Source organism: Zonotrichia leucophrys, chromosome 3, assembly GCF_028769735.1.
Source record: "Zonotrichia leucophrys gambelii isolate GWCS_2022_RI chromosome 3, RI_Zleu_2.0, whole genome shotgun sequence".
Lineage (NCBI taxonomy): Eukaryota > Metazoa > Chordata > Aves > Passeriformes > Passerellidae > Zonotrichia > Zonotrichia leucophrys.
The window spans coordinates 91921648-91939369 of NC_088172.1; the positions used below are offsets into that span (position 1 = coordinate 91921648).

General features: G+C 45.9%; 1 protein-coding gene across 2 annotated transcripts; it reads right to left on the reverse strand.

Annotated features, from left to right (window-relative positions):
* Positions 1 to 187: 187 nt before the first annotated feature.
* B3GNT2 (UDP-GlcNAc:betaGal beta-1,3-N-acetylglucosaminyltransferase 2) lies at positions 188 to 16604 on the reverse strand. 2 transcript variants are annotated; one of them, XM_064709263.1, is made up of 2 exons: positions 16140 to 16604; positions 188 to 2603 (listed from the first exon to the last, which is right to left on the reverse strand). In XM_064709263.1, exon 2 carries the CDS (start codon positions 2592 to 2594, stop codon positions 1401 to 1403), a length of 1194 nt encoding a protein of 397 aa, XP_064565333.1. In that variant the 5' UTR covers positions 2595 to 2603; positions 16140 to 16604; the 3' UTR covers positions 188 to 1400. The 2 variants fall into 2 exon arrangements, with proteins under 2 accessions (XP_064565333.1, XP_064565334.1); XM_064709264.1 differs by lacking the exon at positions 16140 to 16604 and adding an exon at positions 15701 to 15822.
* Between the last annotated feature and the right edge of the window lie 1118 nt (positions 16605 to 17722).

Sequence of the window (17722 nt, forward strand, 5' to 3'; positions counted from 1 at the left end):
ACCAGAGTTGTCCATCTATTCCAGCACCTAATAAATATTGATACAGCTGTGACATTTTCTTGATAGTCTGCTACACAAGCTTAGAGAAATCAGTCAAATGAAACCTTTTGTTTCTGAACTCGTGAAATGCAGAGTGCAACTCCTCTACAAGTCAACATGAAGCATTACCAGAAATATTTAAATCACATTTTATTTTTCAAGTTCAAAAATAACAATTAGCTTTATTTACCACGTTACACATCTCAGATTTAAAATATCATGCTCTATTTAAATATCCGAGTGACAACACTATACAAATAAAATGTTACACAAAATATATTTAAGAAAATGTTTTGGTCTTCAATCTGAACAATAAATAGACAGGCACTTCTACATATACAAAGAAAGCGACCACTATTTAGAGTAATTCTCCTAAGCAAGATGTGGAAATAGAGAAGATCTGAGTTTCGAGGACACATGGAACTCTACATGAGGCTTCATGCAAACTTCAGTTTGGTTTGGAGTTCGAAACTCTTGGGATGTGCACAATTCTGGATTCACCGTCGCTTTCCAGGAGACCCGAGCCACGCTCTCGAGAAGCAATGTGCAATTTCAGTCATTTCCAGCAAATCAAGCTACCTGATCACATTTAGTGCCCAAACAGAAAACAAGGACTGACCAGAGTAGCTTTTCACACAGATAACAGGAGCAACAAGTCAGCTTCAGTATGTAGGCTTGAGGCAGAGCAGCCCTACCTGCCCAGCCCTGAAAAAGCCTCATCTTTTTCCTTACACATTTAGCTCTTGGGGGCATTTCAAGCAGAATTATGGGGTTTTTTGTAAAAAAAAAAAAAAAAGCTTCATCTAATAAAAGGGTAAATCCTTCAGACACACGTACACTTTGCACAAAGGATCATAAGCGAAGGAAAAAAAAAAACTGTTCCAGGGTGCAAAAGAACTGAAAACTGTAAATTAAATTTAAAAAACCAAAATTTGAAGTCTTGTAACCGTCGCACATCTAAAAGTAAAACTGCATTCCCCCAATTTGTGTATTTTCAATTTACACTGGTTTCCACATACAAACACCACTCAAGGGAAAATTGTTTTCCACCATCACAATTGATGAAAGATGCATTGTGGTAGGCAATCCCTGTTTCCAGTACAGCTAACCAGTCACTGACAGCTAGTTATAGCCTCCAAGTCTTTTTTAAAATTAAGACCAATATTGAAACATAATGACCACCAGGACCACCAGTGGAAAAGTCAGGACCAAGTCTTCAAGGCATCCCTTCAAATTTTAGTATTACTCTCGATTTCAGAAGTACAGGGAAAAGTTTACAGCAAAAATTCAACTATTAAACAGAGCTTCAGTGATCCAAACTTGCAAAGTTTTTCGGACTTAAGACACTTATGCACATTACTTTAACAACTTAAATGTGGGTCTTGCAAGCGTGTCCAAATCTTAATCATTTCTTGAGGTTTTCTACTATGCACTAACATTAAGTTTGTGTAGGAACAGATGTTGTTTCTGTATTTCTCTTCGATATCAAATGTTTTGAAGCCTTTGTGTTTTTCTGGAGCAAGCCCAAGCTTCTGAAGGCACATTCCAGTATAAACATCATCGATGGGGTAGAGGAGTACCTGCTCAGATGCATTATTCAGTCTCAGTGCCAGATCCCCAGAGTACAGGAAGCCACCGCCTCCTGCGTACGGCGGGTACGAACCTTCATAAACGCTCTCTGGGATGTAGTACTTCAACTTTTTCTCTCTGTGAGGTCCAGCATCTTTGATCACGTCACCTATAAATAAGTCTTTGGCTTTTTCCTTTGTTAAGCTCTTCAAGTAATCCAGGATCTGATTGGTATTCACAAAAACATCATCATCACCCTTAAAAATAAACTGGACATTTGCGCAGCTACTGCTGACCCACTTCAGAAACAGCACCTCTTTCAGAGTCAGATTGAAGAAAGTGTCTCTGTAGTTCCAGAGGAGAATGTCATGGTGGGTGTCACTCTCAAATTTAATCATGTGTGAAAGGTCAGGAAAATGATCCTCTGGTGGGGTCTGCCCAAGTAAGAAGACCCTTCTGACTATCACATCCCCTGATTCTATTTCCTTGCCCCAGGATTCCCTAATTGCTTGTCTTCTATCAAAATGGGGTATAAGTGACTTAATAGCCAGCAGCAGGAAAGGTTTCTGTTCACACTTGTTTGGCTGATCCATTAGCAATGAGTAATTTCTACACCTCAAATAGAGGAGGAAGTCTTTGAATCTGTCTGGCAAGTTTGCAAAGTCACTCACCTCTGAGTGCACCGAGGGGTCAGGGTCACAGGAATTGAGGACACTCAGGTTAGAAACCAAGTTCTCTTCCACAGTCATATTGGAAAGCAAGGACAGAATAGGGTTGTAGAGCAGCTCCAGCTTCTGTTGCTGTTTGTTCCAATAAGCTTTGTGAGGAGTGTATTTCCTCCAGAATCTGCTACGTGGTATAACAACACGGCCTTTTGCATTCTTGTCTTGGCTGCCGCTCCTCGAGACTTCCACAATCACATAAATACAAATGTTTACCATCATCAGAATTCCCAGCAGCTTTAATCTTCTGCGTCCAACACTCATTTCTCATATCTAGAAATAAATGCAAAAAAAGATTTTTAGCTTTCTTCACAGCAAGTTCTTGATCTCATTAAAAATGCAAACTACTTTCAAATGCAAGTTAGTAGCCTAAAAACCAAGGTTACCTACACCCCCGAAGAAGCAAAGGCTGATCTGTCTCTAACACACACACATATGGTTTGGGGTTTCATCACCAAGCTGGTACAAATGTGAAGTTTCCATTTGCAGCTTAGGAAAGTTACACAGCTTTTCATGGTGAGTTTAAATTAGCCAGCAGTTTCTGCTTCTCATTTAGATCCCCTTTAAACATTTGACTGCATAATAATAAGAATCTGAGCCCTCAGCTTGGCAGACTGAGAAACTTTTTTTTTTTTTTTTGCTAGTAAGGTGAGCTGAAGGGTATAGAATAAATTGCTATATGATAAGGTCAGTTATTTTTAAATTAGGTTTCAAGCTTTTATACTTGCACTCTCACACCTTCCAACTACCTAAGAGGCAGAGCCAAGTTTTAAAGCACACAATCAGTTTCTGACAATTTCACTTGGCTGCTCCTTGGAAGAAAGGCTGACAAAACTTGCCAGCTGCATTGCTGATATTCAGACAGAAGAGAACAAGAACTTGGAATTTTTTTCCCCTTCCAACTGGAAAAAAAGAATTCAAACAGTAAATGAAAGTAGAAGTGTAATTATTACTAGGAAGGAAAAAAACCTGAAAAGAAATAAAAAAGGTGAGGTCTCCCATATATGCAAGACTTGGAACAGCATGTGTATATCTGTCATACAAAAAGTTCCATGATCCATCTTCAGTTTTTACTGGGGAAGAAAATGGATCAATCCCTCTTTGTTCCACAGCTGACAGAACGCAGGTACAAGGCACACAGTACAAGGAGCACCATGAAAACAGTCTGTTCTTCTAGAGCAGTGCCTACCAAACTGTTTACTAGCCCTGGGGTACAGCAGTGTACAAGCTCCACAAATAATTCAGCATGAATAAGAAGGTTACAAAGACTATGCTGAAGTCACATACAGAGCTCACTGTCAAAGACACTTTCATGTGCCAGGAATATAAATGATTATTGGAAGATCAGAAAAACCTAGTGCAATAAAGAACTGGTACTGAGTGCTGGGAACCCAGCTGTGAGCAGTGCCTCAGGCCCTGAGGTCACAGAGCAACAGCAGATGGAGGCAGACTGAGAAGTGCACCTTGTACTTGCTGCTGTTTTCTTTTTTTCAGCCATCCCCAGACACCTGAACTACACTGACCCTTGGTCTCCTATGGTTTCATCAGTCCTACTTTGTTTTACTCCTCAACAAGTTAAACACTGAACTTCTAAAAATTAGGAAGAAAGCAGCAAGTAAATAATCAGTAATCTTTTTTCTCTTATTTACCCATAACCATTATTAAATCCAAAAGGGGGTGTGTGGGTGCTTTTCTGGAACTGAAATCCAAATCCTAGAAAACACGGTCTCTCAGAAAAATGCCTGTGCTTCCTCAAGTATCTGCATATTTATCTGTGTATAGGCTCGGGCCAGATCTACTTTATTTCACATTCTACTCTCAGTCAGCTATGAAGTTTCTGTTCTAATTTTAAGGTAGTTTTCCTCTATACCTCAAAGACAAAACCATACTCGTGGTCAGTCATCAGCCATCATTTAAGATAAACAGCTGAACTGTTCAGAAAGCACTGGGTTTGGTCACATAGACTTCAAAGAAACTTTATCCTCCTCTTAAGCTGCCACTAAAACCAGATAAATAAACTAGTTTTCTAAATTTATCTTTCACAAGACACAAAAATACTGAAGAAGGAGCAGTCCCCTGTTTTGTGCTGTTCCACAGAGCTCAGCATGAACATCAGGGCTTCTCTGCCCTGTCCTCAACAGCATTTCCCACTAAACAACAAATGAGGGAGTATCTGATCTATGATCCTGGGACCCCAGAGACAGCAGGGTGACTGCTCCCTCCTAGGAACAGCCAACTAACAAGAGCTCAGTCAAAGCTCGATTCTTCAGGATATGCAGCACCACACATCTCAGCTGACACTGCCCCCAGCTTACCAAGCTGAGAGTATTCAACACCTCTAAGGCATCTGGGTACTTGACCTGAGACTCTTCTGACACAATGAGACACCATTTAAAAAGAATTTATTTCAAACACTTAAAAATCCTTCAGTCGACTATGACTGCAGTCCCCTGCAGCAAATGAGACAGGGATCCTGGGCAGAAAAATCCCCATTTACTGTTGGGCTTGGTGGAGCTTTTCAGTAGAAAAGGTATAAGTCTGGTGAGGTGACAGTGGCTCCATCTCACAGAGCACAGTAAATGGTGACAGTGGCTCCATCTCACAAAGCACAGTAAAGGGTGACAGTGGCTCCATCTCACAAAGCACAGTAAAGGGTGACAGTGGCTCCATCTCACAAAGCACAGTAAAGGGTGACAGTGGCTCCATCTCACACAGCACAGTAAATGGTGACACCACCACAAGCAAATACTCACAGCCTCTACCCTGTTCCAGGCTGTCGATGCACAAGCAGCTGAACCAATCTAATCATCTGATGTAAAAGCCCAAGGTAAAACACCCAACTTTTCCACCTCCTTCCACATAAGCCATGGCCTTTCACTGTAAATACCTTTCTGAGGGCAGGAGTTAGGCTGTATTTTCTAAGTGGGCTGAGTACCACATCTACATTATCTGCCTGCCAAACCCAAGCATTACAAGCCCATTTACTTACTGGGGCTGACAAAAGATTAGATAATCCCTATGTCCTGCAGGTATCACACCTACCACCCTACTGGTCCAGGACTAAACTAGCAGGAATCTGGCAAAGCCAAGCTGCAATTCAGGGATCTATCAGACATCACCACCCTTCTCTTTTTGCAGAGACTGTAACTGGTGCTAGGGAAGACTTGGATGTTCCCATATAACTTCAGTTTAGGGCCTGATATCCCCTGCAGCAGCTGCACATGCAGCACCACTTCTGACAGTGCCAGCAACAGCACGTGCAGTAGTGACACTGCTGCTTCTGAAATGAACTGGTTTAGCTACTTAACACATCACAAGCCATATGGAGTCCTTCTAAACCTCCTGTGAGATGAATCAGTTGTCTAACAGCTCAGCTCTGTTCAGTGAGTCAAGAGATTTCTGGTCTGAGCAAGAGCAGTTTTGGAGTGAGATGATGTTGAGAGCCCCGGGCTGTTGTAACGAGCCCGTGCTATTTCCAGCTGTAAAGAACTTGAACGCTGTTTATTTTCTAACTGCACACCATCAAAGCTCTTTTCCCCCTCAGAATTACACAGATTCCCTTTCATAGGACAGCAATTAAGAAAACCTTAAGAACAGGAGAATGTTGAACAGATACCCGTGTTGCCCTTCTGCAGAAGCAGAAGGTTACCACTGGAAACAGTCAATGTTTTCTGTGTTCTCCACCAAGACAGCCTGAAACAATGTTCCAGCTGCAGCAAAGTAACCACGATGGCAACACGCACTCAGAGCATGAGCAACTGCACTGAAATTCAGAGCAGCTGATGTTTGTCTTAACATTACTTTTAATTATTTGCATATACCTGCTTTGAGACATCTTTAGGCATATTATTTAGCTTTGGGAGAAATTCTAATCTTCCAGTATTTCAATACCAAAGGACACCAGTGAAACTCAGGCATGGAATTTCAAGATCCGAATAAATATAGCAAGACTAGGGAAGGATATGCATATATTTTCCTAAAACACAGCCCAAGGCATAAAGAACTAAAAAGAGTTTGAATAAAGGCCAAAGTAACTTCACATTCTGTCTCCCACTAGTTATCTTCAGCACATTTTTGTTTAAAAACCCCTCAGAAGCAACACCAAAAAAACCAACACCCCCACATACACATCCAAGAGAACCAATGGTAGTGAGGCATTTCTCTAGTAGTGCTCCTCTGGTTTTCTGTAATAAGCTTTTAGAGGGCCAGACTTGCATTTGAGCAATGCTTACTTATGTAATTGAACCTAGTCTGACTTTGTCCAACCATTTTTTTGAATCACTCTCTATTTTCAACTTCTGTGAATTATCCTGGTTCCTCAACTTTTCCCCACACCAAGAACTTGTAATGACTCACTATTCTATTACCACACAAGGAACCCTCAGAAAGCACTAATTATTAATTTTAAATGTATGACATTATTTTCTCTACATACATTTACCATACAAGCTACACGATGAACTTTCATCGGTCAGCCCTTCCCCTCCTAGATGGTAATTTTTGATACAACAGTAACAACGACAAAAAGAACTAATTTAGTACTTTAATTTAGCTCTTTAAAAATTAAGTGGAGATTTTTTTTGGAGTTATAGATCTGTGGATTTGGGTATGAGGTGTAAGCCATTCTGCACAAAGACCAGTGCAGAAATGGCTTACACCTCATGCAAAAAATGAAGTCATCGTGCACCCCACACAAGGGACGGCTCTCAAAGCAAGACTGCACTTGCAGGCTCTGAGCTCACCCAAGTCACAGCCACAACGGAGCAGAGGGAACACGTTCCAGCAGGGCTCCTCTCCAGCCCCAGCCACGAGTGACCACATTCCTGCACGGCTCCCCGAGCCAGCCAGCCTTCATTAGGTGAGAGCACCATCCCACCAGCCTGCCAGGTGCTGGCTGAGGGCAGCTGCTGCAGGAGCAGGGCAGACAGCCCTGCAGCCATCCCTGGGCTCTGGGAGCACGGCCCTCACATCTCTCACACTGCCACCACCTGCACCAGCAGGGTTTTGTTGTCCCAGTCTTGCTTCTCCAAGCAATCAGATAACTCACATTGCTCACAGCAGTCACATTCCAGTGAAACTCCACAAGTTAACTCGTCAAAAGCTGCTACAAACCAGTGGGGAAATCCCGACTGCATTCAGGTTTGTGAAAGCTTCATAAGAACCCCAAACTCCCTCCCTCTAATACCTACTTGATTTGTGCCCCACACTACTGATGTCAGGTTTCAACTGTGCTATTAAAAGACTAAAGAGTTCTTTCATTTACTGCTGAATGCTAAGTTCTGAGGAGCAGAATTCCAGAATCTTCACAGTAAGTTTTACTATGTTTCCTGCAACCATCTGGACTAATTTCAGGTCTTCCCCTACCGCTAGTTCCTTCAGCAGAAAAGAGAAGCTACCAGAACATTGCCATTTAAGGTGTGCTATTTAAAATAACATCTATGAAACAGAAGCTTTGTTGGCTTTATATTGTGGTTAGAAATACTGCAACAACACCCACAGAGTCTGCAGGGTCATCTTTGCATCAAGTTATCTTTACAAAGTCATTCAACAGTAAAAACTTACTTTTAACTTCTTTAAAATCACCCTCCATGAAATTCCTGCTTGACAGAACACTTAGAGAAGGAAGAGATACCATTGGCTCACCACTGTCTCTAACTGAACTCTTCCAACTCCAAACCAAACTGCTGAAATCCCCAAACCTTCAACCAGAGTAATCCATTTTTTCAGTCATATTTAAATAAGTAAGCTACCAGTAAATCATCAGATTATCCCAACCCTGTCTGTATTTTAACTTATCTGCAGGTGTCTCTCACAAAAGCTCTGGATTTGGTTGAGAAAATATTTAAATATGGTGCACCTACTGAATTCACTACAAGTTAGACCTAAATATTTTTTAACCTGTTAAAATTAAATCCTTGGATTGGCTGAATGTTCAGTTGCATATTTGAATTTTTGTGTTTCTATAGATGATCAAGGTATACGCAAGAAAAGGCCATTATGAAAAATATTCTGTAATCTCAATCCTGGGTTTAATGGATATTCCAGTTTTTCTACTGGTACAGACTACCTGAGTTTGGTCATGGTTTTCCACAGGGATGAGCAAGCAATGTAGTTGCACATGTACACCACACCTCCATAAGTCAATTTAAACAATGGCAGTGTCTCAATAAATTAGTGCATCATGCTAACATCACCATTCTGCACTGGCATGCCTGCAGCCACACTAGACAGCTATGAAGGTGTTCCTAACTGCTCATAAAAAAAAACCAAACCCTAACTAACAAAAGACTTGTGATGAAAAAGGTTTGGCTTCTTTGTTTAACAGTAAAAAGTTTGGGTTGTTGGTCTTGAGTTTTTTTTTTTCCCAGTAATTTAGATTTCACACTGACAATCAAGTGCAATATCTCAGCTCACTATAAAAATGAATATTAAAGTTTAATATGCCAGTAGTTGAGGGCCTGTGGTAGCAGATATGACCTGTTTTTCCCAATTGGTTTATGCAGAAAATTCCCGTGTCATTCTAAGGTCAGTTCAAGCTTGAGAATGATGACGTTGTAAATTTGTTGGGAATAACCCAGAGCTGCCAGCTTCTGCTTTAAGAAGAATTTTAGTTTTCACTTGACAGGCATCAGCTTGAACGAACAGTAAATTATAAAGAATCAAGAGAAGGGGTTTAACCAAGTGTCAGCAGAGAAATATTTCTTGGAACAAAATTAATTGTCATTCATCACATCAATTAGAAGTTGGGGAGCACAGTTCCATGGCAGTTTAAAACAGTTTCAGTCATAGCTGACTCATTCCTGTAATTTATTCCTTCCCCTGCATACATAAGCTGCACAGTCCCATTTACCTTTGCACTGATTTGATTGTGGTGAATCATTTCAGCTAGCTGGAGGACGATAAAGAGCCGACAACAAAGCAGCAATTAGGGTTCAGCCAGCTCCCATCACCCGCTGATGTGCGGCACAAACACCAGGAGTGGGGCAGGAGAACGGGAAGGCTCGCACAGGCCAGGCCACAGCAGAGCCCACCTGCCACCAGCCTCAGCTTTCATGGGCCAGGACACTGCTGCTGCTGCTTCCCACCTTCATCCAGCCATATTCCCACTGCCACCAGCCTCAGCTTTCATGGACCAGAACACTGCTGCTGCTTCCCACCTTCATCCAGCCATATTCCCACCAGCCTCAGCTTTCATGGACCAGGACACTGCTGCTGCTTCCCACCTTCATCCAGAGCTCCCTCAGGCAGGGCCCGACACAACCAGCACTGCTGCCCCAGAGCACAGAGAGCCGGGGCCACCCATTGCACTACAGAGCGCACCCCGGGCCCGAATTTCTGTGGCACTTTCTGTACCCAGGTCGGGGCAGTGACCGGCCCAGTGTAACCCACCCACACCTGCTGTTTGCCATGGGGTTCCTTTCAGCTGCACCTTATCAGCCCATAATTACTAGAAAGCCAAGGAAGTGGATAAGGAAGCACGTTCCTGGCAGACACCCCGTGCTTGGATCAGTGCTAGTTGTGGCGAGAAAGAATGGATATAACACACTGCAAACCTGACTGATGCTTTCAGCAGGCATTAATGAGAGAAGTCTGCAGGACAGACAACTCTTTTACTTCTTACTTTTGTGCTGTATTTGAAATACAACTCATGATTTAGAAAACCTACACAAAATGCAGATAACCATAATTTCCACAAACAAGACAACTCATCTGCTCCTGATCTCTTCCGGTTTTATCTTAAAACCAGTAATTAATCCTGCCTTAACTATATTCCAACCACCTTTATGTCTGCACAGAGAGCAATCATTATTTAGTCAACTAACAAAACCATCCTTCAAGCACCATACCTCAGGCCATGAAAGTTCTGCCTCTGTTCGGTCTCCTGCCCACCGTAGACACAAAACACACTACTAAAAACTATGCTTTAAAAACAGGAACAGTGTGACTTGGAACAGCTGATGAAGTCAACCCCTACCCCTGGTTGCCACTGTCCCTTTGGGTTAAAAATAAACGCTGGGTTTCAATTTGACTTCCCCAAACTGCTGCCTTTGTGTGATGGGATACACAACTGGGAGGGTAAAATTCCCAGCCATATTCCCTGCCAGTGCTATGTGGTTACTCAGAAGTCAATTCAAACCAAATTCATACTGAGAATATTCATCTCAGAATTCTGGGATCTGCCTCTGAAACTACAGTACTTTGTGGAGCTAAACACGCATTGAAGAATGCAAAACCTACTATTTTAAAATGCAAATACGTGAAAAATACTTTTGCCTTCAAGTGGTTTTGGTTTCAGGTGTAATTAACATTTACAGGAAAAGTTCTTCATCTTTCTGAATAATTCATTTATAGTTCAGAAAAATCAGTGGAGTTGTAATCAGAGAAGTTCATTGTCTTCCTTCAAAGCTGTAAAGCCTAAGATACAGATCTCGTTCCAGCCTACCAAGTTTATGGAAAAGGGAACAATTTCTCCGGCAGCTTTAGGCAGCTAAAGATGCATATAAGTATCAGGAGGATTTTGTAAAGGATCTTTAAGCCGGCTAGGCAGCTAACTCCGGTTCTGTTAACAGCAGATAAGCATCTAACCCGATTAGAAACTTCTACATCCGAGTAGCACCTTCTGTACCTGTTACCTGCACACCAAAGTGAGCATCCACAAAGCTTGAGAGTGGTTTGAGAATCAACTTAGGGCTGCTCTGCATGGGTTTTAATTGTTTTTATTCAAAAGCAGATCAACAATAAGTTTGCAACAACAAGTTCCATCCCAAAGACAGCTTCCCATTAGCAGTGTCTAACTTTCAAATACCAGACTGAAAAATATAATTGCTCAAGTGAGATAAACCAGCACTACATTCAGGATTCAGTCGGGCATTCGGCAGCAGCTCTCCTTAAACTCAGTTAAAAGAATCCCACCCTTTCCCAGGCCATGAATTCCCATATTTGCGTGGCTCACTGTGTTACACTGTGTATAACCCTGAAGACAAGCAAACAGAAGATGTTATTTCTCAAGGCCCTTGTTTCCTCAATTCAGTTCACCACCCAGCTGCACGAACAGCTCCACCAGCACAGACACTGCTCCAGGATACAGAAACATGCTCCCGGGATCCAGCACACAGCTCGCACACCTCGGGGGGCACACAAACCTTCAAGTACACCGTGAACTCTCCTGTAAATCCCATAGCGATACGCAGGTCGTCTGCTGCTTCATAAACCACTGAGCCTCGGGGAATTACCCTTTTATGAGGGAATTAGTCATTCCCAGCCACAAGTCAAGATTTCTTGCTCATTTGATCCAGATAGCTGGCTTACAGTTGAAGGGATTTGGTCAATTCACTCTCAAGACTAACTCTTCTGAGTGTGCTTAAGATGAAGCAGCTGCTAAATTTCAGAAGTTATTTACAAAGAGGAACAAAACTGTCTCCAAATTAAATGCTTTTCAATTCTTACTGCTGTATTTCTCCTAAACAACAAAGCTTTCTTAACCAACTGCTGATGGAAACTGTTTCATCAATTCTCCCATGAAAACTCTCAGCACCGCACCCATCACACACAGGGATTCTTTTCCTTACTTAAATGCTAATTGCCTCTCACGAGGCACCAATTCAATCATTCTTCTGTAAAGTGTCACAAGACACTTTAATGATCCAGTCTTTCACTGGGTCTTACACGAGCTGGAAACTGGGGGAGGTTTATACTTAGGCACTTTTGAAATCCTAAAAGGCTCAAGGAAATGAGGAGGAAGATACAGACAAAGAGCAGGATCGAGTCCCAGGTACCTGTCGGTGCTTCCTATGTAAAAGCAAAATGTGACTGGACGGGTCTGACATTTATTCATTCCACAACTTTTGGTCAGTGATTTCTTCACTCTATGCTAAAACGACAGGAAGAGCCTGTATTTCACCATCATATTTTCTTTCTTTTTTTGCTGTTTTTAAAGCACACGAAGGGTGCTTGCTTACATAAAGGGATACAACAGTGAACTGATAAAAACATCTAAATATATCTCTGTGGGGTCAGGACATGGCAGAACAGGGATAACACATTAGGAATTTCTGTGAACCGCACTCACAGGCACAAATTCTTCTCCAAACCACACGAAGCACTGTCCCGTGCAGGACTCCAATGATCCCTGTGGGGATCCCTGCTCCAACTATGATTCCATAATAAGCACTCACATGAACACAGCCCATGACACACCAGAAACATCAAACACTAATCCCATGACTGCACATGCACCCAATGACCCAACCTTCTTCCTAAATTAACTGTTAACATTCTGGCTAAAAATGTATTAGGGACTAATACTGCATATACCTGAAAAAACAAAACTTTTAAGTTTGAATTTAAAAAGGAAATTCATCCTATTTGCTTCAAAATTACTGCTGCATTTCTACCATAAAGTAATAGAAAATGTAATAAAGAGATATACTAAGGAAAGAATCCCAAACCAACAACCTGTGAGAGGGCCTTCAAGAAACATTAACATGAAAACAAGAAGTTCTTAATATTTTTATGAAATATGTGGCTTTGCTATATTCTGTGCATTTTACAGAAAAAGTTCACTCTTGCCCATATCTTCCATCCACCCTATGGCCTGTTCTTGGCAAGTTGGAGAATTACACACTTTAAGCTCTACCTACAAGACACCTCCCAGCCTCTACTATGCCGACTGCAAATTCTTCAAAAAGAAGCCATTTACGCTTTTATTACTGCAGGAAGCGTTACCAAATCCAGTAAAAGATGAAGATCTGGAATGTCAGCCTGGTGCATTTCCAGCAGAGCTGCTTTAGTCAGCTACTTGGCAGCACAAGGCACAAGTCTGACAGCACACAGGAAAAGTCCACCAAGTAACCAGCTCTGAGAAGTTTCACAACCCGCCTGAAGTCAAGATTTTGCAAGACCATCTGACACATTTGTCAAAAATTCAGTGATCTGTGGAGAAAGAACAAGGTACCAAAGAGCTTGGTTGAGGATTTGAATTGATACCTTTCAATTATTTCCTGTCCTCTGGTTAATTTGGAGCAATATGACCATCCAGGTTTTGGTCAAGTGCACCGATGAGAAGCCAGCCCTGCTTCCTGGCTGCTGTGACAATGACAATATTGGCTGTGGCAGGAGTCACGATCACATCCTATGTTGCAAACACGATCAGCACTGACACAGCCTTTTGTCACTACCATTCTTCCCTCTTTCAAGTGGAATTACACAGCCAACAGGAAAAACCGCAGGAAAAACCAAGCCGGATCCACTGTGAATGTAGCTGCACCAGGTGGCAGTAAAATGACAATTCCTCAGAGTCTCGGCACTCACAAGTCGCCATGGAGCAGCACTCCTCTGAAAGGCTTGGTTCTCCAAGGAATCTTTGCCAGGCAGGCAAGAAGATGAAGACCCAAATCCTGCTTTTTTCCTCCCCCTCTACATACTCTGTGACTTATCCATACAGACAATTGCCCAGATTTGCCAGCACAGAATACGACACCACTTTATCCACTCTCATTTCTCATCAAACGCTGCTTTTTCTCTGAGCAAACACCACTGCTCCACTGATCTCCTCAGCAGCATCTTCATCACTCAGAAGTATTTTTAAAAATTCAGGATCAGCTTCCAGGCAATAACAATAATTTTTTTGACTACCAGTGACAGTGTGTTGGTTAGGAACAAGCTCTGGGGAGATTAGTGAGCTTTACCTATTATGAAACAGGGCATCAGGCAGCCAGCTAGCACTCCCAGCCATCTAAAGCATGACCTTCAAAACAAGTCCCTTCAGCTGTGCTACCTTGCTGCATTTTCCTCATCGTGGGGAAAAGAAATGAGCACAAATCCAAGCAAACCCCCTTACAGGTGACAAGGGGACAGAATTACTTTAAATACATTCTACTTTTTTATGCTCTCTCCGTAGGTTCCCTACAGCCATACAGCTCGGTACTGCACAACATCTCCTGTAGAAAGTCACACGTTCAAAGCAAGTAGCAAAACCAGGGTTTCTTTTAAGCCAAAATACTTTGACTCTGTCTGACAATATTACATTTTTAGGTACAAGACAGAGATTCTGTATTTTAACCCACCTCCACAGCAGTGTTGTTTTTTAAAAGATACCTATCTTCTCGAGCTGTTTACAGCCCCGGGAAGGGAAAAAAAAGGAAAAAAAAAAACCCAAACCATTACAAATTAGATCTGCCGAATGAGAAAAGCTGATTCTCTGTTCCGTTTCCTCCACGCATTTCGTAACAGCTCAGCGCTCATTGAGCTCCTCGGGTGGTTCCTCAGGCACCACGGCCGGTTCCCGGGCGGCAGGGCAGCCTGTGCCAGCAGCGTGGGCTCCCATCCGAACCGAGCCCCGAGCGTGCCACTCACCCGGTGCCACCGGCCGCCCCCGCCCCACCCTCGCTGACAGCACCCGAGCCTGCCGCCAAAAGCGGAACTGCAACAAGAACACGAAACGGCTTCGAGCAGCTTGGGAAGGGAGCTGGATTCCGGGCTGTCTCTCTCTGTAAGACGGTGAACAATAATTTACCAGAAATTCCCTCAAAGGACAACGCTATAATCATGTTTTCTCAATAACTCGCAGATGACATGGCCAGCATGTAATTTTGTGCACGCATCTTTCTACGGCTAGACTAAGCTTCTTCTGTGCCCAAACCGAGTCTTGCTGTCCAAAATATATTAAAATTAAAAAAAAAAAAAAAAGGTTGGGGGGAAGTAGAAAACCCCACAAGGAAAAAAAAAAACAACAACCAAACCACGTAAGCTCTTATTTTGCATAGTTAAAACTAACCATGAGTATTTAATAATCAACCCCAATAGCACTGAGCATTTTGGGAAGTCGGATTAAAGGGTTACTCAAGTAACTTTCACCACAAATTTTTGCAGGATGACGAATGAGTTGCGAGCTGCAGTTTAGCCACAATCCCTGCGAGTAACCTGAAGTCCCCTCCTGACGGGGCACAGGATGCGTCAGGAAGTTTGACGGAAAAAGCATCGCCTCGCGAAGGAGCACATATATTCAGGCGAACTCCAGCAAAAACGCCACTTTCTCCCCTTTCAGGTGCACCAAAGCCCATAGTTTAGCGCCGCTGCCTCAGCACTCCACACTCCAGGATCCCGAGGCGGATGTTGATCATTAACCCGCTGGGTGGCAGCGGGCTGCGAGGTGACCCCAGGAGCGCTGCGAGTGTCCCCGCTCCGCTCTGTCCCTCCCCTCCCGCCGGGAGCGACTGCAGCAGCCCCGGCACTGCCGCAGCCCCACGGCTCGGGCTCGCTCCGGAAAAACCTCACGGCTCCGGCAGCACCAACGCCGCCTCCCCAAGGTTACATGAACAAACCAAAATAAAACCTAAAGAAATAAATTTAAAAAGCGAGGACAAACATACGGTGGGCTGAGCTGGCCTGAGTTTCATCCCTGCCCAGCAGACTGCGCCTCTCTCCCGCCGCTCGGGCTGCAACATGTGCCGGCTGCCCGCGCTGCCGGGCAGGGACTCCGCGCCCATGTGCTGTGACCCCACCCTGCCGCCGCCCGTCCCCTCCCAGCCGGGGAAAGGGAAAAACCCGGCCCTAAAAAAACCCCCGATTCACACCTCCGGCCGTTCGCCCCCGCGCCGCCAGCTCACAGCGGTCGCTACGCAAACAACCGAGAGGCGACGGGCAAGGAAAACCTCACGACCGCACGACGAGCACGGGAGGCAAAAATTAAGTTAAAACCCGGGGTTTTTTTCGCCCCCCGTCCCTCCTCAGCCGCTCCGGCAGCGCCGATCCCCGCCGGCCCGCGGGGGCAGCGCTGGCGGGGGCGGCAGCCGAGCCCCCCGCCCGTACCTTGCCAGGCTGCCGCGGGGCTCCGCCGGGGTTCTTGCTGCCGCCGCCTCCGCATCCACCATGCTTTGTCCGGCCGCGGGCTGCCCTCGCCGCGGGCTCCCACCGCCCGGCTCCGGCCTGCCGCCCCACCACGGCCCTGGCGGCTCCGCGCCGCCGCCCCGCTCCGCCGGCCCCCGCAGCAGGCGGGGGCTCCGCACCTGAGGGCGATGCCGGGGCGGCGCCGAGGCGGCCGCGGAAGGGCTCGTCCCCCGTCCCCGCGGGACGGCACGCACCCCGCCGCTGTGTCCTCAGGGCCGGCCGCGCCTGAGGTGCGCGGCTGCGGCGGGCGGAGCGGAGCCGGGGCCGCGGCGAGGAGGAGGAGGCGGCGGCGGCGGGGGCGGTGGAGCGGCGGCGGGGCGGGGGCGCGGCCGGGCAGCGCCTCTCACTTGTTGCCCTGTGGCGGAGCCCCGCGCGCGCGCCCCGCCCGCCTCCCCGCCCGGCGCCGCCGCGCGCCGCAGGGGGCGGGGGCGAGGCGCTGAGCGGCGCGCGCCGGCCCCGCCTTCCGCCCCTCCGCCGGCGCCGCGGGTTGGCGGAGAGCGAGGCGCGCGCCCCGCGGGGCCGGGCGGGGCAGCGGCCGGGGGGTCCCCGCGCGCGCCGGGGCCGTCCCTGCGGTTGGCGGCGGCCGCGCCCTGAGGGGACCGCGCGGGCGGGCGGGCCTGGAGCGGTCCGGCCCCGGCGGGACACGGCGTTCGCCCCCCCCTCCGAGCCCAGGCTGTAGAGCTGGGAGGCATTTACCGCAGGAAAGGTGTCTGTGTTCATGAGGAGCGAGGGGAAGGGGGCAGACACCGCTGCCTTGCCCTGTCCGCCTTCCAGCCGGGCCAGGGGCTGCTCCCTCCCTGTGGGAACGGCCCCACACCGGGCACCCTCCTCCTAAGGGTGGCCCCGGTGACACCGGCTCCTGAGCCAGCCCCGGTGACTCCTGGCTCCTGAGCCCCTGTGGCACCGGCTCCTGAGCCAGCCCCGGGTGCTGTGTCCCTCTGCGCGACGCGGGTCGCCGGCCATTCCCTCAGGACAGTTTCCCCTCGTGTTTTTTTCCACACGGCCTCAAGCGAAAGGGGAAAACCCCTCAGCTCTGCTGAGAAACGCCGCGCTACATCACTTTTTAATGTTTCTTCTTCAAAGAAACCTTGTTCCTTGCACCTGGCGCAGCTTTTCGTGGAAGTCTTCAAAGATTTTGCTGGAGAGCCCAGGGAGGAGAAGCAAAGGGGGTTTTTAGGCTGTCAAGGCTTCCCTTAGTAAAGAAGTTCATGAGAATTTCTGATTTTGGAAATTCGCCTCGCAGTGGTACTGAATTGTGCATGACTCATTCATTAGTAACCTCTTTTGTTGTTGTTGTTTGCTTACTTGCTAGGTTGATGAGCCTACAAATGCTAGCCAGATGTCCCAGTGGAAGCAAACCAAAGGAAACTCTCAAGAACCCGGGGTGCTTACAGGAATAAAACATAGAAATGTGTGCTGCTGCAGCAAAGAGGGCACGTCTTATCGTGGACAGATCAATAGCAACCAGCAGACAGATTTTCAGTTCCCACAGACTGTGAACCTCT

Bases quoted from the DNA above. Each gene is read 5' to 3' on its own strand.
- B3GNT2 (XM_064709263.1), bottom strand. From the start codon at position 2,594: ATGAGTGTTGGACGCAGAAGATTAAAGCTGCTGGGAATTCTGATGATG.